At 42.6% G+C, this 23888-nt stretch overlaps 1 protein-coding gene across 3 annotated transcripts in view; it reads left to right on the forward strand.

Annotated features, from left to right (window-relative positions):
* The first annotated feature begins 11702 nt into the window (after nucleotides 1-11702).
* tmem131 (transmembrane protein 131) overlaps nucleotides 11703-23888 on the forward strand; it is a 217679-nt gene continuing 205493 nt past the window's right edge. For 2 of the 3 annotated variants that reach the window (XM_068033291.1, XM_068033292.1), the window contains exons 1-2: nucleotides 17657-17731; nucleotides 18011-18190. In XM_068033291.1, coding sequence (XP_067889392.1) covers nucleotides 18040-18190 — 151 coding nt within the window. In that variant the 5' untranslated portion in view covers nucleotides 17657-17731; nucleotides 18011-18039. Of the gene's footprint in view, nucleotides 11708-17656; nucleotides 17732-18010; nucleotides 18191-23888 lie in introns of those variants that run through there. The other variant, XM_068033293.1, reaches the window with a different exon arrangement.

The following is a 23888-nucleotide window of genomic DNA, read 5'->3' on the forward strand; positions in this document are numbered from 1 at the left end:
AAAGGAAATTGAGGTACTTAAGTGGCCTATTAAGGGCTTCTTCCCACCACTGCTGGGATCCTCTCAACGGCGGGGGGAGGGGGGTGGGCCTCCGCCGCACAAGGAGGACGCCTTGTAAAACGAAGCACCCTCCCCGCGAGCTTGTGGGGGACACCCCTCCCTCATAGACAATTTGTGACTCACGGAGAACTCTCACTGGGAACCAATTCACCATCTCCACCCCCCCCGGACCACAAGAGCACCACCCCACCCCCTTGCCGGGCCTTCAGGACTGGCCCCGGCAACACCGCTTCACCTACCTCTTCTCCAGTGTTCCAGCGCTGGGCCTGGGTCTGAGGCCTCTTCAGTGCCAACTGTGGCCACTGCTCCCAGTGGCACTGACGATACTGCTCAGCTGCCGGCCCTCTGATTGGCCAGCAGCTCTTGGAGGCAGGATCCCCATCCCTTTAAAGTCTTTAAAAGGACAGGGACCCTGCCTCCTAAAACTTTGACAAAATAAGACCAGAGGATCGCTCCAGGGAAGGGGAAAGGCAGAGACAGGTTTCTCCCGCCTTTTCGGTCTGGCACTGGGAACCCTGACTCCAGCACAAAATCCAGCCCCTAGTGTGCAACCCTGCCCTCTGATGAGCTGGCACATGCGCTATCCTTTTCCCTTCACTCTGACTCCTGCACACCTGTGCCTGGTGTCTCAACATATGCAGGTCCCTCCTCTATCCTAGTCTGTAAAGTATGCGCAGTATGATTCGCTGAGCCAGTGGCTGCGAGTGTAAGATTGTGTGGCAGTGACTCTTCACCTTCATCCTCTTCCTCCTCTGATTGGGAAGGCTCCGATTCTTGAGTATATAAAATGAAAAAGAGCGATGAGTTGGATTGTGGTGAAGGTAGAGCAGAAAGTAAGAAATGCATACTTACACCATCTATAGCTTGTGAATCAGATTGTGGGGTGAAGGAGAAGTGGGAAGAGAGAAAGGAGATTAGGTATGCAGATACCCTCAGCATCGATCGGCTCAGTCGTGCCAGTGCCCATGGCCTCAGTGATGTACTTCCTTTCCTATAATGGCCAACACTGTCTCCTCCATGCGGATTAAAACATGCAGGCATGTTTGTCCTCCTCCAGTTGTTTGCAGCTGCCTCCTGTTTTGCGCTACCATGAGTGGTAAGTCAGATGATTGGTCAGAATATTAAGAGCAGTAGAGAATGACTAAAAAGTTAATCGGGAGAAAGAAATTAGAGTATGAGAGGGAGCTAGCTAGAAATGTAGAAACAGATAGCAAGAGTTTCTACAGGTATTTAAAAAGAAAAAGAGTAAGTAAAGTGAGTGTTGTTCCTCTAGAGAGTGAGAATGTGGAGTTAGTAGTAGATAATAAGGAAATGGCGGATGAAATAAACAAATATTTTGCCTCTGTCTTCACTATAGAGGATACAAAAAACATTCCAGTAACAGCTATAAATCAGGAGGTGGAAGGAAGAGAGGAACATGGTGAAATTACAATCACCAGGGAAGCAGTACTGACCAAACTGATAGAGCTGCAGACTGACAAGTCCCCAGGTCCTGATGGGCTTCATGCTAGGGTCCTAAAAGAGATGGCTAATGAGGGAGTAGATGTGTTGGGGTTAATTTTTCAAAATTCGCTGGAGTCTGAAAAGGTTCCATTGGACTGGAAAGTAGCAAATATAACCCCTCTATTGAAGAAGGGGGAGAGTCAGAAAACAGGTAACTATAGTTCAGTTAGCTTGATGTCTGTCATGGGGAAAGTGTTAGAATGGATCATTATGGAGGCTATATCTCGGCACTTAGAAAAACTCAAGATAATTGGGAATAGTCAGCATGATTTTGTGAAAGGGAAATCATGTTTAACCAATTTATTGGAGTTCTTTGAAGGAGTGACATGCGCTGTGGATAAAGAGGAGCCCATTGACGTTTTGCACTTGGATTTCCAGAAGGCATTTGACAAGTTGCCACATAAAAGGTTATTGCGCAAAGTAGGAGCTCATGGTGTAGGGGTAACATATTAGCATAAATAGAAGATTGGCTGGCTGGCAGAAAACAAAGAGTATGCATAAATGGGTCCTTTTCTGATTGGCAAGGTGTGACGAGCGGAATCCCGCAGGGGTCTGTGCTGGGGCCTCAACCTTTTAACAATTTATATCAATGACTTGCAGGAGGGGAGCAATGGCATGGTAGCTAAATTTGCAGATGACACAAAGATAGTAAGAAAGTATGTTGTGAAGAGGACATAAGGAGCTTGCAAACCGATATAGATAGGTTGAGTGAGTGGGCAAAAATCTGGCAGATGGAGTATAATGTGGGAAAATGTAAAGTCTTTCACTTTGGCAGTAAGAATAAAAAAGCAGAGTATTACTTAAATGGAGAATGACTGCAGAATTCCAGGGTGCAGAGGGATCTAGGTATTCTCGTGCATGAGTCACAAAAAGTTAATATGCAGGTACAGCGAGTCATAAAGAAGGCTAATGGAATTCTATCCTTTATTACGAGAGGAATTGAAAATAAAAGTAAAGATATGATACTTTAGTTATACAGGGCATTGGTGAGACCACATCTCGAATACTGTGTGCAGTTTTGGTCTCCTTTATTTAAGGAAGGATGTAAATGCGTTAGAGGCAGTTCAGAGGAGGTTTACTAGATTGATACCTGGAATGAGCGGATTGTCTTATGAGGAAAGGTTGGACAGACTGGACTTATTTTTACAGGAGTTCAGAAGAGTGAGGGGAGACTTGATTGAAGTTTATAAGATCCTGAACGGTCTTGACAAGGTGGATGTGGAAAGGATGTTTCCTCTTGTGTGTCCAGAACTAGGAGGCACTTTTTTAAAATTAGGGGTCGCCCTAATGAGTGATGAGGAGAAACTTTTTCTCTCAGAGGGTTGTGTGACTTTGGAACTCTCTGCCTCAGAAGGTGGTGGAGGCAGGGTCATTGAATATTTTTAAGGAGGAGGTTGATAGATTCTTGTTAGGCAAGGGAATCAAAGGTAATCAGGGGTAGATGGGAGTGTGGAATTCGAGACACAAACAAATCAGCCATCATGTTATTGAATGGCAGAGCAGGCTTGAGGGGCCGAATGGCCTACTTCTGCTCCTAATTCATATGTTTGTATGTTCCCCTGCAGGAAAGAGGGAAGTGTGTCAGTGAGAGTTGTGCAATCTGTTTGGATGATGTGGCTATTATGGTTGAAGAGCTGCCAGTGTGTGCCAATTGTGGATGCCAGACTTGCAACCGTGCTAAGTGTGTGTGAGAATGAGGTAAACCATATGAACTAAAAGGCTGAGTACTGATTCATAGAGATTGTAGGTAGGTGGGTGATTGTGTGTAGAGAATTAAGCAATAGTTGTGGCTAGTGGTGCAGTTATTAGGATATGGCATTTGAAGATTGAACTCACTCACCTTGACAACTTGTGTCAGATTGTTAAATTTCTTACTGCACTTCATCCAAGCTCTTGGAGCTACAACCCTAGTGTCTTCCGCCACTACTTCTTCCCACTACCTCCTGTACATATGTCTCGAGGGCTTCCTGCCTCTACCCCCACAGATATAGAGGCCAAGATTTTGTGAGGCACCCTGAGGCAGGATTGGGGTGGGTGGAGCATGGAATATCATGACGGCTAGTGGGGGGGGCGGGGTGTGATGGCAGGGCAGAGGGCCCATTGCCTCCCCATCATTAGGCGACCTTCCTGGGGATGACAATGGCCTTCTCAACCAGAGGCCACTTGAGGCCCTTAAGTGACCTATTAAGGGCCAATTAATGGCCTGGTCCTGCCGCCGCTGGGATTTTACCAATGGCGAGGGGTGGGGGGGGCCTCCTCTGTGTGGGAAGGACACCTTGTAAAATGAAGCGCCCTCCTTGTGGGGGGTGGGGTTCCCTCCTTCGTGGGCAATTTGTGGCCCATGGAGGGCCTCCACCGGGAACAACTTTACCCCCACCAGACCCCCCTCTCCCTAGAATGCACGACCACCACCCCCCACTCCACCCTTCTGGACTAGCCCCGCAATCTTGCCTCACCTACCTCTGGTCCGGGGTTCCACCACTTGGACTGGGTCTGAGGCCTCTGCAGTACCGGTAGTGGCCACTGCACCAAGTGGCGCTGCCGATACTGCTGAGCTGCCGGCCGTCTGTTTGGCCAGCAGCTCTTGGAGGTGGGATCCCCACCTTTAAAAGACTTTAAAGGGGCTGGGATTCTGCCTCCTAAAACTTTGGTTCAAAAAGGCCGGAGGATTGCTCTGGGGATGGGGGGAAGGGCACGAAAAGTCAGAGGTGTGGTTCTCCAGATGTAGTGGATGCATGACAATGCTCCCTTGCAATGATCTGTTATTGCATAAGCTGCCATTTCATTGTTTATAGCAGTGTAAGAATCCCTTATAATCTTCTCACGTCTCCCAAGGGCCAGCCGCAGAGTAGTAGGCCAGACAAAGATAGCTAGTTCCTGAGGAGTCAGAGGAGGAAGACACCTCAGAGCCTGCACCTTCACATCTTTCCTGCACACCCTCCACAGGTCAGATACTCGCACCTCGGTGGGTCCTCGCGTGTCATTAGATAAGGTGGCACAGAGTGAAGTGCACCACACATCAAAGCTGGAGGATTTGGGTGAGGCACAGTCAGCTGTGGCCATTGCCCCCTCCCCCCCCCCCCACCGTCCCCAGAGGATGGAGGACAAGCGCAGACCTTCTCAGCAGGGCGGAGGTGCAGAGCCTAGGGAGTCATAAAGCAGACAGCTCTACCTGCAGAACCAGCGTGAGTAGTGTGCCCCCATATTTTGGAGTTACCTGAGGCACTGTGGAGTCAGGGGATGAGAATCGAGGACTCCATTCATCTCACATGTTCCACAATGTCTCAGAGCTCCTCCACTGAGAGAATGGCCAACCTCATAGAGAGCCACGTGCAGCATCACTCAGAATGGATGCAGGAACAGCATACTGACATGCACAGAATGTATGCTGCACTTGGCAGCATTGACAAGTCAGTGGCGCAAATGGCGTAACGATGCATGTAGTGGATGCCAGCTGCGCTCCAGCTGGTGGTCCTCTCCAGCAATCAAGAATTCCATGAAAGGGCTGACGAGGCAACCGATGCTGATGAGGGGGACACCCCTCATTGGGCACCATCATCCTCATTCACCCCCATGGCCCCTCCAACATGCAAAGCATCTGTGGAGTCACACCTCGTGACAGGGGCTGCCCCGCAGCATTGCCATTGCAGCAGCCTTTGGAGGTGCCCTCCTCCCCCCACCCTTTGGTACGTCCACATCAGGACCAACTGCCATGGACATCTCAGTCCCAGACAGGCATTAGTGAGCAGTCTGCCTCCACTTCATCCTTAGCCCAGGGGAGCATTCCAAAGCAGTGACCGTGAGGACAGGCCACCACGTTGGTAATGTCATTTTGTGGGTCACTTGGGTGTTTCCAAAGTAAATAATAGTGAAATGTTAAGCGATGAAGCACTGGGAAAGTTGTTGCACTAAGGCTGACTTGTGTGTTTCCATTTCATGTTGGCGAAACGCAAGAGAATGGGACGTGAGGGTTGACAGAGTGATGAAGTGTGCTGGTGAAGATTTTGTAAACTGCAAAGTTTGGAGCCTTCCTGCACCTTCTTTCTCACCCATTCACCCCATTGCCCAGGGTCTGCCTCTGCTCCACATTACTGGTTGGAGCATGCACGGAGAAGTTTGATCCGATTTTGTCTAATGCCCTTCCTTGGTTGGCAATGGAATGTGGAGTATTCCTGAACCCCACCCCTCCTCTCATGAGCCCATGAAACCCATTAGCAGAAGGTCCCCTTTCTCCGCTGCTGCCTCCCACACACCCCCTCCAATCTCATCACCCCCCCAAATGCCCTTGTCAAAATTGTAGAGATATGAAAGATAATTCTTCTCATTGAGCACAACTGGTTGTCTGTGAATAAGGGCCTTCTCTGAGCCTTCCCTCTTCAACGCTGCCTCCTCCTCCCAGTCGTGACTCTGACGGTGCGTCAAACCTGCACCTATTTTATTTTATATAGAGATACAGCATTGAAACAGGCCCTTCGGCCCACTGAGTCTGTGCCAACCATCAACCACTCATTTATACTAATCCTACATTAATCCCATATTCCTACCACATCCCCACAATTCCCCTACCACCTACCTATACTAGGGGCAATTTATAATGGACAATTCACCTATCAACCTGCAAGTCTTTGGCTGTGGGAGGAAACCAGAGCACCCGGCAGAAACCCACACGGTCACAGGGAGAACTTGCAAACTCCACACAGGCAGTACCTAGAATTGAACCCAGGTCGCTGGAGCTGTGAGGATGCAGTGCTAACCACTGCGCCACTGTGCCGCCTTAAAAAGAAAATCTTAAACTGGCCCTTCAATGAGGTGACAACGAGTTCGTTAATGGACTTAAAAAGCCATCTGCATAAAGCGGGCAGGTTGCCTCTTCCTGCTCACAACGCTATCATTTGAACTCGGAGCGTGTCAGTTCTGCATCAGGAAACTGGCACAATGAACCCCGGGGCAGGTTAAGAGTCTGCCTACCCCCTTTCCCGCCCTCATGATCTAATAAAAATCCGACCAATTGCATCTCTGAAGTCACAATATTGGTGTGATTCACTGGCAACAATCTCCTCAGTGCAATCTTCAGACAGTGATGTCCATTTCTCATGAATTGAAGAAAGCAACAAAACTAACTGATACATATCTGACAAAATAACAGATTGTTGGAGATTATCTTGAGAAACATATCTGTTGTCCAATCAATTCTTGGTTAGTTTGAGAACTTGTGGCAACCACCACCTTCTCGAGGGCAATTTGGGATGGGCAATAAATGCTGACCTAGCCAGCAATGCCCACATCCCATGAATGAATAAAAAAAAAATTTAATTCTGTAATTTACCTTCAAACTCACATCAAATGCAGTAAATAGACAGTTATCAATTGCAGGAAACCATTTATATGTTCTTCCTGCCAATAAAAATTGCCTTTATCATGGATTGTGTTACAACATTAACCATTTATATTATTGACTGACATTGCTTTCTGTACAGTGCAAAGACCTAAAAAAAAAGCTTCAGACCCTGCCAAGTCATTGTAAATACCCACAAATTAAAAATACTAATAAAAATCGAACTTTTTGAAAAAGAGGAACGAGTTCAAAGATATTATAATAACCAAAGTGTTCAGGTAACACTTTCTAAATTTTTTAAGCACTCGGGTTCTGTGGCATCATGTGAACATTTAAGATACTTAAAAAGGTACAGGAAACGATTGTAGAATCGGAAACTAGGACTAATTGGTGAGATTTTAACTCATTCAAAACTTGCACAAAGTTAAAATCGGGCCCAAAGTGTTCATAGGAATTGGTTAGCATTATATATTTGTGGTATTATATTCATAGACAATAAATGGGCAGGGGGAACATATCAGACTCAGAAAAGGAAATACAGACAGCATGAAGTCCAAATGGAAGAGGTGAATAAGGGATTTATTACGAAAATAGGAGCCAACCTAAAAAACAGTAGTTAAAACTGATTAGAAAATCATACAGTGTTACAGCACAGAAGCAGATCATTTGGTCCATCAAGTCAATACTGAGTTCTTTCTTCACATGAGCAATCCTACCCTCTCACTTGCTCCCATTACTGTTTACTATGACTTTTTTTAGCAAGTTATTTATTTTGAAAAGAATTTTAGGATCTATGTTAGGAACAGTTAATGGCAGGTAATTCCACATTTTAATATTCTCTGTAGAAAGATGCTTCTCTATGCAAACCTTGAATTCTTCTTGTGATTATTTTAAATTTGTGCCCTCTCCTGGTAGATGTATAAAACCTGACAAAGCCCCCAAAAGATGATTTCAAAAATAGTGGATTGTTAAATGTTAAAACAAGGAGTTAAACTGAAAGTGCTGTTGGGTATATTATCATAAGTTGCTAATATATCAACAAACAATTTTATTGCAGGGACTCAAAACCAGAGGGCATAGATTTAGGATAAGAAGTAGGAGGTTTAGAGGGGATTCAAGAGGAAATCTTTTCACCCAGAGGGTGGTGGGAATCTGAAACTCACTGCCTGAAAGGGTGGGAGAAGCAGAAACCTTCATAACATTTAAAACGTACCTGGATAAGCACTTGAAGTGCCGTAACCTACGGACCAAGGGCTGGAAAGTGGTATTAGGCTGGATCGCTCCTTTTCGGCTGGGCTGAATGTCCTCCTTCCATGCTGTATATTTCTATGATTCTATGATTCCTAAAGTGTATAAAATTATATATTTCAACAGTGGTAAATTTACCAATTACTGAAGTCAATTGTGAAAGCTGAAAGCATGATATTTGTTTTTTATAGGGGTCTGGGAGATACCACTCCAGGAAATTTTGACTTTGACAATTTATTTGATGCAGTTTCAGACATTTTGGAACATAAGAACCAGATTTGATCATTCAACTCAAACCCTTTCTCCTATTTGATCAGATTGTGTCTGATCTGTAACTCAACTTCACTTCCTCATCTTTGATCTATATTCCTTGATATCCTTACCATAACAAAACTCTTATCAATCTCGGTCTTAAAGATTGCAACTGACCCAGCATATGCAATCTTCTGGAGGAGAGAGTTCCAGATTTCTACTAGCTTTTGTGTGAAAAATGCTTCGAGAAAGAGAAAGAAGGAAACTGCAATCCTTACATAGCTTCAAGACAACACAATGAATTACTTTTGAAGTGCAGCCGCTATTTTGTGGGCAAACACAGGAGCCAATTTGCCCCACAAAGAGCACTAAGAAAAACGACCAGAAAGCCTGTTTTGTTGCCATTAGTTAAGAGAATGTTGACCAGGGCACTGGGCAAATTCCCCTCTTCTTTTTTGAATAGTGCCACGGCATCTTTTACATTCACATGAGCGTACAGATGGGGCCTCGGTTTAACATTTCATCTGAAAAATGCAGCAGTCCCTGAGTATTGCAATAGTGTGTGGGCCAGGATTATGTGTTCAAGTGCTAGAAGTGGGGCTTCTGATTCAGAAGCGAGAGTGCTATGAGCAGTGCCAAGGCTGACCCCCGTAATATTCCAACTCTCAATTTATCCTGGAGTGGTTGTCAATGTTTAAAAAATGCAAATTAAGGCAGTTGTATAGAATTCAATGCAACTTTAAAGAGTCCAGTACCTTCCATTGCATACCTGTCCCTGCGACATCATGCAAATCATACTAATGACGTTAATTTATAAACTGAATACTTTTACACAACACAATTACAATAATCCCATTCGGAGTTGCAATGCAGAAGCCATTTTAGCTGCCCTGTCCTGCACAGGTTCTGCCAAGCAAACAAGGTTAAAATCAGCCCATTAGATGTTGATCAAACTGCTATGCATTTCAAGGACTTTCTATTTCTAAAATCATAAAACATATGAGGATAGAAATAATCATGCCTGATAATAGTGGATAAATATTTAATGCTACGACATTCCCCTTTCTGCTGTTTTAATGGAGCCATTAACCCATAACATTAGATTAGAGATACAGCACTGAAACAGGCCCTTTGACCCACCGAGTCTGTGCCAAACATCAACCACCCATTTATACTAATCCTACATTCCTACCAAACATCCCCACCTGTCCCTATATTTCCCTACCACCTACCTATACTAGGGGCAATTTATAATGGCCAATTTACCTATCAACCTGCAAGTCTTTTGGCTTGTGGGAGGAAACCGGAGCACCCGGAGAAAACCCACGCAGACACAGGGAGAACTTGCAAACTCCACACAGGCAGTACCCAGAATCGAACCCGGGTCCCTGGAGCTGTGAGGCTGCGGTGCTAACCACTGCGCCACTGTGCCGCAGTTAATGATGTTGACAGTGGGACAAAGTAACATTTGATTGATTGGCTCTGACAAGCTTCAGGCCTGCCTTTCAACTTATCTCTTTGGTATATAGAGATAACCTCAACCCCAATGGAAAATTATTTTTCTCATGGAACAATAAGTTGACACATAGGTTGAAATGCTAACTGTCATTTTAAAACACTGATGGCTTACATGCATATACCAAATAAGATCAAGTTGTAATCAAAGAGTCTGTATTCAAAAAAGCTGTTAGGCTGGGGAGTTAGAATACCACGGGGACTAGCTTTCGTGGCCTTTTTTGTCTTTTATTTTCTTCTTATGTTTCTCTAGCTATGCAAATCCTTCATATCTGAATGCTGCTGCATACTTTTTCACTGATTTGAATAATATCTAGGCTGGGCTAGTCTAGGCAGCTACAATTAAGGGCAGTGCAGTGGTTAGCAACACAGCCTCACAGCTCCAGGGACCTGGGTTCGATTATGGGTACTGCCTGTGTAGAGTTTGCAAGTTTTCCCTGTGACCGTGTGGGTTTTTGCTGGGTGCTCCGGTTTCCTCCCACAGCCAAAGACTTGCAGGTGATAGGTAAATTGGCCATTGTAAATTGCCCCTAGTGTAGGTAGGTGGTAGGGAATATGGGATTAGTGTAGGGTTAGTATAAATGGGTGGTTGTTGGTCAGCACAGACTCGGTGAGCCGAAGGGCCTGTTTCAGTGCTGTATCTCTAAATAAATTAGCCTAATAGTACCTGAGTTATGGAGGAGAAAAATCTACCAGAAATCTTGCTCTTTTTAAAAAATCCATTCATGGGACGTGGGTGGGGCTGGCTAGGTCAATATTTATTGCCCATCCCAGTTGCCCTCAAGAAGGTGCTGGTGAGCAATGTTTCCTGTAAGCTGTGTACGCACAGCAACACAGAAGGTACCTCGCAGGCTGCTCACAATTTGTCCCCTATTAAAATATTGCATGTGCGTGGCCACGCAAAAAAAAATTGAAAGGTATCGTGTAGTCCTATGAACAGGCTACACGCAATGAGAAAAAGATTAGAGAGGACATTGGTGGTGAGCTGCCTTCTTGAATACAACTAAATGGCTTGCTCAGCCATTTCAGAGTCAACCACATTGCTGTGGGTCTGGAGTCACATATAGGCCAGACAAGGGAAAGATGGCAGATTTTCTTCCCTAAAGAAGATTTTTGAATCAGAAGGGTTTTTTCAACAATCTGGCTGTTTCATTGGTAGAGGGGAGAGAACAGGAAGAAAACAAATTGTAATTAGAGATTCTGAAGTTATCATTAATTTCTATCAGCAATTATAAAATAGTTGACCTGTGATGCTTCATTCTTATTTTCTGCAGTATATACTCTTACTGTAGAAATTTGTGTAACAGTCCTAAGAGCATTACCAAAAAGCATATAATATTTTGATTTAAATTGGGGTAATTGGTGGAGCGATTTCTTGTTGCATTGTATCTCACAGAGTTCCCTTTTGCTGACTCAGTCACTTAACAACTAATTGGTAACCGATGGTGATGGCCTTGCTGTATGCCATGTTGAGTCATGTTATATTGGCATGTGCATGCTTGTCTCAGTCCTGATATGCAGTTCCTTACAAGACTCTGAGTAAGGCTCCTTTGGCATTGCTTACAGGAAGTCTGTAAGCTACAGCAGGGTTTCTAAAGACCCTGCAGCAACCTAATTTTTTTAAATTCATTCATGCGATGTGGGCGTCGCTGGCTAGGCCAGCATTTATTGCCCATCCCTAATTCTCCTTGAACTTAATGGTTTGCTAGGGTATTTCAGAGGACATTTTAAGAGTCAACCACATTGCTGTAGGTCTGGAGTCACATGTAGGCCGGACCAGGTAAGGACGACAGATTTCCTCTAAAGGACACCAGTGAACCAGATGGGTTTTTATAACAATCGACAATGGTTTCATAGTCATCATTAGACTATCGTTTTTTAATTCCAGATTTATTGATTGAATTCAAATTTCACTATCTGCCGTGATAGGATTTGAACCCATGTTCTCAGACAATTAGCCTGGGCTCTGGATTACTAGTCCAGTGACATTATCACTACGCCCACTGCGCCACTATCTCTCCAGTGGCAGTAAATCTGACCGTGGCTTTCCTATAAATGTAATTTAGCAAATTTGCTGACGCAATATATCACAGGTCAGTCATGTGGCAAAAAATAATACACCCTATCGTTACTGAAAGATACAGGCCTTGCAGTTAAATTATTTGCCTAACACTTTAGAAAATTTGTTTAGGATCAAGAACTTTACTTGGTCGTCCTTTTCCAAAATCTCTTGTGTTCAATTATAAAATGTATATATTTTTCCCTATCTCCCAAAGTGTACTTCGAGCATTTGTTTAAAATGCAAGTGTTTATATTCATCTACATGGAAAGGGTGGTAGAAGTTTGGAACTCTCTTCCACAGATGGCAATTGAGGCTAATTCTGAGATTAATAGATCTTTTGCTAACCAAAGGTCTTAAATAATATGAGGCAAGGTGGTTATATGGAATTAAGCTGCAGATCAGCCTTGATCTCATTGAGTGGAGGAACAGGCTCAATGGCCTTCTCCTGTTTCGATGTTCCTACCTTCCATTTGTTTATTCTTCCCTCATCCCTCCCAAAATCATTCTTTTTCAGTTATTTAAATGAAGATAAAAGATATTTCTTCCCCGTGCATAGATTTTTTTTGGCCATGGGAGAATATAGCTCAATATAGCAGATGGAATTGGTGGACCAAGAATGCAGAAGGTATAGAAGGCCCAAGATTCACAACTATTACAGTGTGGGCATTTTTTTCTGTTATCTTCAAGTGGGGTCTGGTAATGCTTGGTGCTCTGTTACTGTAGGCACTTTTGGCATTTGGCTTGAGGCTAACTTATTTCTCCATATTTCTGTGAAGGGAGCAGATGGCATATTATTAGTAAATTCGCACATTGTTTAGGCACTGCGTTGTCATTACATGTACTGCTATATACTTCTACATAACAACTGTGTGTAGAGACAGTGAATGATGTTAAGGAAGAAATTGAAAGAGACCTCAGAGTCTTTGTAAACTAAACTCTCAACATATCCACCTAATCCAGCACAATGATCAACAAGCCAATAGAATGCTGACATTGATACAGGAGGATGGAAGTCATGATTGAACTGTCCACACGCTGGTCAGACCAAACCTTCTGACTGCAGGAAAACAGAAAAAAAACACATGAGTTTGATCTCTAGTGTCAAGGGACAATCCTCTGTGATTTCTGCACTCCTCTAATTTTGGTCTCTAGAGCATCCTCAATTTTAGTCACTCCATTGTTAGCTGTGCCTTCAGCTGCAAAGGCCCTAAACTCTGGAATTCCCTTCCTAAACTTCTACAACTCTCTACCACTGCTTTCTCATTGAAAACCCTCCTTAAAACTTACCTCTTTGAAAGTTTTTGGCCACCTGCCCTAATAAGTCTTTATTTTGCCCCTAATATCTCCTCAGTTTTGCTTTATAAAGCTCCTGTGAAGCACCTTGGGATGTTTTATTGTGTTAAAGATGTTATATAATTGGGTTGTCCAAACTTTTCGCGTGGATAGGGGCTGGTGAGACAATTTCGGAAAGATAAAAGCATTAAAAATTTATCTCACTATTAATCAAAACAACAACATATGTGCATTTTGTGAAGAAGCTTTAAATGAGAAGATTAATTTATTGACTTACTTTCTCATCACTATGTTGGACACTGATTTAGTGAGATACCTAGCATTTTTTTTGCTTGTACAAGTAGTCAATGTTTGCCTGCTCACTTGTTGAGGCGATGCGGAATATTCCAGATAAATGTCCATCTGTCAGGAGTGATCTTGATCACTGTCTCTCCCTCTGTCTCTCTCTCTCTCTCTCTCTCTCTGTCTCCCTCTCTGTCTCTCTCTTTCTCTCTCCGTGTCCCCCATCTTTGTGTTCCCCCCTCTCTGTGTTATCCTCACTCTCTGTGTCCCCCCTCTCCCTGTCTACCCCCTCTCCCTCTGCCCCCTCTCTCTCTCTGTTCCCCCCTCTCTGGAGACCGCATCTGGAGTACCGTGTACAGTACTGGTCTCCTTATTTAAGGAAGGATGTAAATACATTGGAGGCAGTACATAGAAGGTTTACTAGACTAATACCTGGAATGGGTGGGCTGTCTTATGAGGAAAGATTGGACAGGCTAGGCTTGTATCCACTGGAATTTAGAAGAGTAAGAGGCGACTTGATTGAAACATATAAGATCCTGAGGGGTCTTGACAGGGCGGATGTGGAAAGGATGTTTCCCCTTGTGGGAGAATCTAGAACTAGGGGTCACTGTTTAAAAATAAGGGATCGCCCATTTAAGACAGAAATGAGGAGAATTTTTTCTCTCAGAGGGTCGTGAGTCTTTGGAATTCTCTTCCTCAAAGGCAGTGGAGGCAGAGTCTTTGAATATTTTTAAGGCAGAGGTAGACAGATTCTTGATTAGCAAGGGGGTAAAAGGTTATCGGGGGTAGGTGGAAATGTGGAGTCATCAGTTCAGCCATGGACTTATTGAATGGCTCAAGGGGCCGAGTGGCCTACTTCTGCTCCTAATTCGTATGTTTGTATGTTCAGTCATTTCTTGATATCACGCAGAATGAATCGAATTGGTTGAAGACTGGCATCTGTGATGCTGGGGACTTCCCTGATCTCTCAGGGAATCAAGGGATTTGGGAAGCGGGCAGGAAAGTAGAATTAAAGCCCAAGATCAGCCATGATTGTATTAAATGGCGGAGCAATCTCGCTGGGCCATATGGTCTACTTCTATTTCTAGTTCTTGTGTTCTCTCTGTCCCTCCCCTCTCTGCCCCTCTCTCTCTGCCCGTTTGTCTGTCCCCCTCTCTCTCTCTGCCCCCTCTCTCTCTCTCTGCCCCCCTCTCTGTCCACCCTTCTCTCTCTCTCTGCCCCCCTCTCTGTCCACCCTTCTCTCTGTACCGCCTTATCTCGCTCTCTTTCTCCCTTTCTCTCTCTCTGTCCCCCCCCTCTCTCTCTCTCTCTCTCTCTCCCCTCCTCTCCTCTCTCTTTCTCTGGCTCTTACACTTTTTTATTTAGAGATACAGCACTGAAACAGGCCCTTCGGCCCACCGAGTCTGTGCCGACCATCAACCACCCATTTATACTAATCCTACACTAATCCCATATTCCTATCACATCCCCACCTGTCCCTATATTCTCCTACCACCTACCTATACTAGGGACAATTTATAATGGCCAATTTACCTATCAACCTGCAAGTCTTTTGATGGTGGGAGGAAACCGGAGTACCTGGCGAAAACCCACGCAGATACAGGGAGAACTTGCAAACTCCACACAGGCAGTACCCAGAACTGAACCCGGGTCGCTGGAGCTGTGAGGCTGTGGTGCTAACCGCTGTGCCACTTGCAGGGAGCGGGAGTGCTCAGCTTTGTGGTTGGTCAGTTTTTTAAAACATCACGCTGTCATTTTCATGGCTGACAGGTGCAGCATGAGAGTAGGTAAAGCAGTTTCTGTACTTTGAACAGCTTCAGGGTTTTCCGGCGGGCTTTTAAAAAAAAGTTGGAACCCACCAGAAAACCTGGAATCTGTCCGAAGTTGGGAAACCACTGTTCCCGCTCTAAGCACCTGTCAGCTGTGAAACTCAGTGCGATTTTTTTTAAAAGCCGGTCTGGAAGAAGAAGACAATTGAAAATTTCTCATCTCTGAAATATATCCGCGGGCCAGATGGAAATCTTTGGCAGGCCGGATCCTGGCCCACGGGCCATATGTTGGACAACCCTGCTATATAAATAGAAGTTGTTGTTGCCTGTGTTATGAGGAAAAGCTGAAGAAACTTGGGCTTTTCCAAATAAAAAGGCAGATGATTTATAGAGATATACAAGGGATAGTTAAAGGATTGGAAAAGGTAAATCAGGTATAGTACTTCAAATAAAACAGTGAGAGTAGGACACAAATTCCAACTAGTAAAAGATAAATTTAGGACGGATATTGAGAAGTTCTTCTTCACACAGTGATCAACACTTGGAAAGGATGTCAAGATAGACAAAAGGAAGAGAAAAATTATTTTAAAAAGATTGTATCCTCCATTTGTACTGTTAAGATGGGCTGAAGGGCCTTCCTCATCCTTATAATTATCTTGATATAATACATCACAATAAAATATCTAAAAAATGTATGATGTACCAAGAATTTTCCACTGTTCTCTAATATCCAAAATCATACATCATCTGAACACATCACTCCCTCTCCCCTCTGCAATTCAACAATAATTTGCTCAATCTGCTGTACACTGTGATGTCTGGTTATATGCAAATGAAGCCTTTAAATGTAACAGCAGTGGGCATTAAGACTGGTTGATTTGGCCCAAGAAATTTGGTTCTATAGTTTATTATCTTTGTCACAACGGCTAGACAACAGAATTGAATAACCCTGCTATTTTCACTATTATTAACCTTGTTAATAACTGTTGCTAATATTTCTTGGGTAATGCTATGCATCTTGCTCATAAACAGTTGTACTTGCCTTCTTGTCCGTACATGTCCTGTGGTGCTGCGTTACAGTAATAATCCTGCATTGGCTTTCTATATTTTTTTTAAAGTTGTGCAACTTTTTCTAGATCCTTCAGTAAGTCTTCAGAGTTATGAACATGCTGTAAACTTTACCCATAACTCCTTGTCGTGTTTGTTGCCTCCTTTGTATTATTAGGCTCCATCTTTCATACCCCACCAAAAATCTGTTCAAGGCAGCAGTGCCCAGTGTCTACAGGCTGTAAGAGGTGGCTTTAGTATTCATCCATTTTTCACAAAAACTGGAAGAACCACCCTTTTGACATTTATGCTGATTAAGTGGTGAGTTAGCTGCTTGGGAAGTGTTAAAGGGTTATCAACTGCAGGTGCATTGTGGTTGTTTTATTTTTAGCCCTGCTAACAAAATTATATGTAATGAAATTTCTAAACAGCACATTCCTATAATAAGTGGTTTGTAAATTTAAATTAAAACTGTATTTCTATATCATCAATCACATGTAAAACTATATATAATAGTGCAAATAAAAATGAAGAAAACTGAGTGATTTCAAAGCAGTACTTTTCTTAAGTCTCAGATGACTGTTATAAATCACTTATGCTAGTATTATGCTTACTGTTTATGACACAGGGTTTCAATGTTGGTCCCTGTGTCAGAAGAAAGTGGGTTGAAGCTCTACTCCAGGGATCTGAACACATAATCTAGACCTGATACTTCAGAGTAGTACTGATGGAGAGATACACAGATGAGACATTAAATTGAGGTGTCATCTGCCCTCAGGTGGTGTAAAAGATCCCATTGCACTATTTGAAGAAGAGCAAGGGAGTTCTCCTAGTGCCCTGGCCAATGTTTATCGCTCAACTGACATCACAAAATGGACGACCCTTTTGCTGTTTGTGGGATCTTACTGTGTGCAAATTGGCTGGCACATTTCCCTGCATTACTTGAAAAATATTTCATTGCCTGTAAAGCCCTTTAGGATATCCCGGGGTCGTTTAAGGCACTATATAACCGTTAATTGTTTTATTCCTTTATGATATAGTTTAAATTCTCCCAAATAAGATTAGTGCTAGGTAATCCCTCTGGGTAAATTTTATTCCCTATATTTAACTTAGTAATATATTTTTGACATTGGATTTAAAAATGTTCCCTTCAAGTCCTTAAAGGGTTAAAATATTGTTTCCTATCCCGAATTGTTGGTCTGTTTATTTTTCTTTCAGCATAGGGGAAAGGGAAGTAGGCAATCAAATGAGGTGTGTGCGATGGTTGATCTTGGTCATAGTTTGTTGGGCGGAGCTCTGTGCCCTTTCTTCTTTCGAGTTAGTCAGGAGTGAAGTGACTTTGTGATACAAGTGGTGTCTGACGTGGTGTGTTTTCTTTATCTTGGTAGCATTTTATTTTGGAAGGGGGGGGGGAAAGAGAAGGTGGAAGGAAGCATATTTTTGTTGTTGTTGTGGGTTGATGCATGTGTGTATTTCCTTCTCTTTTACTTTGGGTTAGCTGTGTTTTAGTGTGTGTGTTGGGAGGGGGTTATAATTTTGTGTGAGAGCCACCCAGCCCACAATTAGTGAGTGAGTCAGCCTGTGTTGTGTGTGTGTGTGTATTTAACACATTGACTGAGGGGTCGCTGTCTGTCCCTCCTCCAGCCTCAGTCAATCAAACTGGAAGCAGCAGCATGGCGAAGTGGAAGGGAGCAGGCTCCGAGAGCCCGGGACAGCAGCAGCCGCCGCCACGGTGGAGCCCCGGCACTTCTGCAGGGCGAGTTGTAGGATTCCTTCATCTATTTATTATGGCCTGTTCCCACGTAGCGGAAGGGACGACAGAAGGTTAGTTAAATTAAATTTTAAAACAATTAATCTTCAACACCTCTTGTTTCACTGGTACAAACTAACCTGGAGCTATGCCCTGTTTATTTAATTTGTAATTTTAACAGACGGCGAAAAATATTTTTTTTATATATTTCTGGTTGAATTGAGCAGTTTTAAGGGGAATTTGACTTTTTTAAATAATCGTTTATCTTTTTCTCTTTTCCCCCCCTCTCTCAAATTTAGCCTCTTGAATATTTTTAAGGGCTTTTGTTTGAGGAGTTTTTTTTAAGGGAAGGGTGTAAGGCTGAGGAGAGCAAGGCTCAGGTGTGTTTGGTTTGCCAGGCCGCCTGGTGTTAGCAGTCGGCGGCCACTCTTGCCTACACCAGCTCCAGGCTTCTCTCGGCCTAGAAGGGGAGAGAAAGGACAGTAACAGGAGGGCGAGATAAAATCACTGGGAGTTTAGTCATAGATTTCCCCCTTTTCAGGGAATGCAACTTTCTTTCGGTGCTTTATTTACAAAAATGCCTAAATAATATCCAGCCTGGCTGTGACCAATTTGTGGAAAATCGGAAGTATTTAATTTGTCCATTCTCTGAAAACATGTTGGGCCTTTCTTTTTATAAGCAGTCCTAGCAACACCAGTGCAGAAGGGAAACATGATTTTATAATGTCAAATAAGTAGTTTAAAAAGATTTCAAAGTTTTTTTTTTACTACTATTTAGACTTACTACCTGAGTATTTCCATTGAGTTGTCAGTGAGAGTTTTATTTTGCAAACTGACTACAACAAACTATCCAAACCAATCTTTGAACTGACACTGAAAGGACAAATTTGGGTCTCAGTGAGACCTAGTGCGTAATATGAAGAGAAATAAATTAAATGTGAGGAAAGGGGATAGTGTGTATTAAAATTTAAAATGCTCCTGTGTTGTATGGTGCCATTTTATTTCCTCTATGTGGATGTAGTTAATGCTGGAGTTTACTAAACTATAATAGGAAGTACTGTGGTAAGTTCTAGTAAATTTACACAATTGAGATTTGGCAAAATTTAGTAATTTGTTTACTAGGATCACCCGTATTGATCAATAATTGGTAGGTAATTGTCAAGCTTAGCTGAAGCTATTGGAACCAAAGGATTTTTGGCATTCTGATTTAAGCATTCTGTTTTTAAGAAAAATTCTCATACACCAACTTCTGCATTTTTTTTTTGTTTATGGAAAATAAAATGGTACACACTTTTTGAAATTGGTTAAACTAATTTGCATGGACTTTTCTCTTAGCTAGGATTTAAAGTACACTGATACTGGAATCTTGTCACAATAGGTTGAGTCGAGACAGACGAGAACAGTTTACCAACACACTTTTATTGCCATTCCCATTATATGCCTGTTTTGACAAATTGGTTCTTGTTGCAGGGTGGGCGGGGGGATGTTGGGAAAGTGTTGAATCATTATCACAAAGTTGTTTAATCATTTATCAGATTTACATATTTGTCGTCCAACAGTTGAATACTGTATATTGGGGGCTTTTCACCTGGAATCAGAGTGAAAGTTGTATTTCTTCAAATTTTGAGGAAGTTGTTTATGAATTGAACTATTTTGTGAGGTGCCTACATGCTCTTGTGCATGCTCAGACCAAGTGTCACTTTTTTGCTGGTAGTTAAGATAGGAATATTTCAAATTTCAGGTTGGTTTTCAGGACTTTGAGCTGGAGCTGTTTTTAACAATCCTGTAGTTAGTAATTTCAACAACAACTTGCATTTATATAATACCTTCTAACATTCAAAAAGTACCAATGTATTTCATATAGACCAAGCAGCAGTAGAGGATTTGAGAAGATAGTGTTTTGAAAGGTTAGTGGAGAAGTAGTAATGTATAAAGGTTTTGGGAAGAAGTGTTCTAGAGATTGGGGCCATGATAAAGCTATACCTGAAAGGGAAGAGTGCATGTAACCTCTAAACTGAATCATTGTGGGCCATGGACTGGGAAGCTGGAGGTGGTTAAGATGTGGGATGAGATCGTGAAGGGATTTTTAAGCAAAGACTTTGAGTTCAGTACATTTGGGAGCCAGTGAAGGTTAACAAGCACAGGAATGACGGTTAAGGGAAATCTTACAGGAGGATTTGCTTTTAAGTAGCACTTTTCATGTTCTGAATGTCCCAAAGCACTTCAGCCAGTTAATTACATTTGAGTGATTACACTTCAAATTGACTGCTTTTTGTGCACAGCAAGGTCCCACAAACAGCAATAAGAGAAATGATTAGTTAATCTGTTTGGCGTTGGTTCAAGGATAAAGCTTTGTGCACTGGAGCAGCTTCCCTGCTCTTTGAATACTGGCTTGGGATCTTTTATGAACAGACCAACAGGACTTTGATTTAACCTTCCAACTAGAAGGATGCCACTTCGACAATGCTGCACTCCTTTGGTACTACACTGAATTTTGAACCTAGTCTTGGACTTGCTAAAGTCCTGGCATGGGGCTTGAATGTATGACACATTTGAGAATGTTATCACTGGCAGGATGCACGCAGTGGAATATTTGGCAAATTGGAATTTGTACAGCAGGTGATTGTGGTGTCGTGTCATGTCATAACATAGGGGCTTCAGCAGTAGAGAGAAGATGAGCACTACAGTAAAGAGATATGCTGATTTGCTGAAGGATAGGAATGAGGTTTGAAATACAACTTCAGAATAGGACAAGCTGAGGTTTAGTACTATCTGCTTCATCTTAAATGAACACCAAGGAAGAGAATAAAGTCAGGAAAAAGGTGTGAACAGTCAGAACCTGAATCTTGACACAGCTTTGGTTTTGTGCAATGTTCAACTACAGGAACTTTTAACTTATTCACCACTCTATGCCAGGTAAGCAATTAGACTACGTGGTGGTTGTGGAAATATTGTGATGGTGGAGAGAGAAAAGTTGGATGTTAGAGTACGTCTGGAAATTGATCCGTGTCCGTAGATCGGGTTTCCAAAAGATTGCATGCAAATTCATGTGGAACTGAGACTTAAAGTGGAATGGTCTCTGAACTACCCACACCAAAGGATGTATTAATGGGGCTTAAGTGAGTTTTATTCCCTATTTACTTTGTGAATTGGATCCAATTGGACATTTAAGTAAATCTGATTTCCCTAACTTTACCTTGAGTGAATCAGTTTCAGAGCTAATGAGAGAAATTCTAAACAAGGTTATGTACAATTGGCTGTCTTGGCTAATTGTTTTGTAACATAAGCCAATTCTAGGTGCATTGGGACAGTTAAATGGAATGATTCATCTACTGTCTTTGCACCATCCCAGTTGATCCATGCTCTCAATTCAAGAATCTGCTTCAAATTCATTTTCCCATGCTGACTACATTTTAGTTGCTGTGGTTTAGTTGGTAGCACTGTTGCCTGAGTCAGAAAATTGTGGGTTCAAATCACATTCCAGGACTTGAGCACAAAAATCAAGGCTGACACTCCAGTGCCATACTGAGGGAATGCTGCACTGTCAGAGGTGTCATCTTTTGGATGAGACATTAAACTGAGGCCTTGCCTTCTCCAAGGTCGACGTAAAAGGTCCCATGGCACTATTTTGAAGAGTAGGAGTGTTATCCCCAGTGTCCTGGCCAATATTTATTCCTCAATCAGCATCACAAAAAATAGATTATCTGGTGATTATTACATTTATTATTTGTAGGAGCTTGCTATGCATAAAACCGGCTGTTGTATTTATTACACGAAAACAGTAACTATACTTTAAAAGGACTTCATTGACTTTAAAGCACTTTGGGATGTTCTAAAGTCTTGAAAGGCATTATAGAGGTACAGGGTTTCCTTTAGCATTTATAAATAACACTCATTGCTGTTTCCTTCTATCGGTAGACTTGCCTTCCAGACAATAATGATTCATTTTGGGGCATTGCTTCTTAGAGTTGCCACATATTCTTGCATCAGTAAGTGGACAAATTTGGAGGAATTGAAAAGTGGAAATGAAAATAACCAATGTATTTTTAAAAAAAGATACTTAAAGTGGTCAAATGGTATAAGTGAAAACACAAAGCAAGGGAGTGATGGAGAGAACAAAATTAATGCATTTGAGGGAGATGAAAAAATGGAGTCTGGAGAAACACAATTCAAAGAAAATTTTAAAGCTCTTGAGCTTTGGGAGAATATGAAGGATAGGCAGACAAGCTTTTAATAAAATTTATGCAGTGAGTGGAAGAAATAAGCAATATCAAAGTACTGTCGATTTAAAAAGTGGTACACAAGACAGAAACCAACCTCCAGAATTTATTGGGATCCCTGAAAAATGCAGGGAGTCTGAAGTATAACATTGGGAAGTTTGAACACTTTTAGCCGAGAAGCTTTGCTGCAGGAGGAAAGATGATTGAGGACTGAGGCCCTTTTTGTATTTGGATTTTGTGACAACATAAGACGTAATCTGAAGTTGGTGTTGCAACAAATTAATTTATCCTCAATGTGGATTCAGGAATAGTTATAAACTTGGAACCTTTGATTCTACAACTGCAATAAAGGCAGCCTCTTGACTAGTGATATAGCTGTAAACTATTGTACTTAAGCAATAAAATGCTGAGTCAAAATAAATCTTGAAAGAGTAACACCTCTTGAGCTAATATCCATATCGAATTCAATCAGTTCTGCTGAAAAAGATCAGAAAAAATGTAGAGTTTTAGCATTTGAATACAGCTTGCATTCATACTTCATCTTTAGAATGGGAGAGATAGTGGAAGGACTTGGAAACAAATATTTCAAATTCAATACATTTGAAGGGCATGGAGCCAATATAGATCTGTGAGGATAAAAGTAAAATACTGCAGATGCTGTAAATCTGAAATAAAAACAAAGTGTTGGAAATACTCAACAGGTTAGGCAGCATCTGTGGAGAGAGAAGCAGAGTTAACGTTTCAGGTCTGTGATCTTCCATCAGAACTAGCTTAAAACCTAATACTTTTCTTACCTTTGCAAGTGAAGCGGGGTGTGGGGGAGAAGAAAAGGGAAGGTGCATGATAGGGCAGAGGGCAGGAGAGATAAAATGGCAAATATGTCATGGGGCAAAGACAAAGGAAGTGCTAATGGTGTGGTGAAGGACAAAGCATTAGTCCAGAGAAAGTGTTAATGGCAGAATAATGCGCAGCTCTGTCCAAAAGCACATGAAAAACCAAGTTTAAGGCTGGCATATGGATAATAAAATAATAAAGGCCAGTTATGCTCTGAAATTGTTGAACTCTGAGTTGGGAAAGCTATAGTGTGCTTAATAAAGATGAGTTCCTGCTCCTCGAGCTTGTGTTGATGTTCACTGAAACACTGCAGCAGGCCAAGGGCAGAAATGTAGGCATGAGAGCAGGGTGGTGTTGAAATGGCAAGCAACCAGAAACTTGGGGTCATATTTTCAGACTGAGCGGAGGTGTTCTGCAAAGTGGTCGCCTAATCTACGTTTGTTCTCCCCAATGTAGAGGTGACTGCATTGTGAGCAACGAATTCAGTATACTAAATTGAAGAAAGTACGAGTAAATCACTGCTTCATCTGGGAGTGTTTGGTGGTGGAAATGCACCATCCAAGGCCCCAAACGCATCTTTCCCTTCCCTCCCTTGTCAGCATTCTGAAGGGATTGTTCCCTCCATGACCCCCTGGTCCACTCCTCCATTACCTCCGACCCCATGGGCACATTCCCATGCAATCGTAGGAGGTGCCCTTTTACCTCCCCTCTCCTCTCC

Source organism: Heterodontus francisci, chromosome 6 (genome assembly GCF_036365525.1).
Source record: "Heterodontus francisci isolate sHetFra1 chromosome 6, sHetFra1.hap1, whole genome shotgun sequence".
Taxonomy (NCBI): Eukaryota; Metazoa; Chordata; class Chondrichthyes; order Heterodontiformes; family Heterodontidae; genus Heterodontus; species Heterodontus francisci.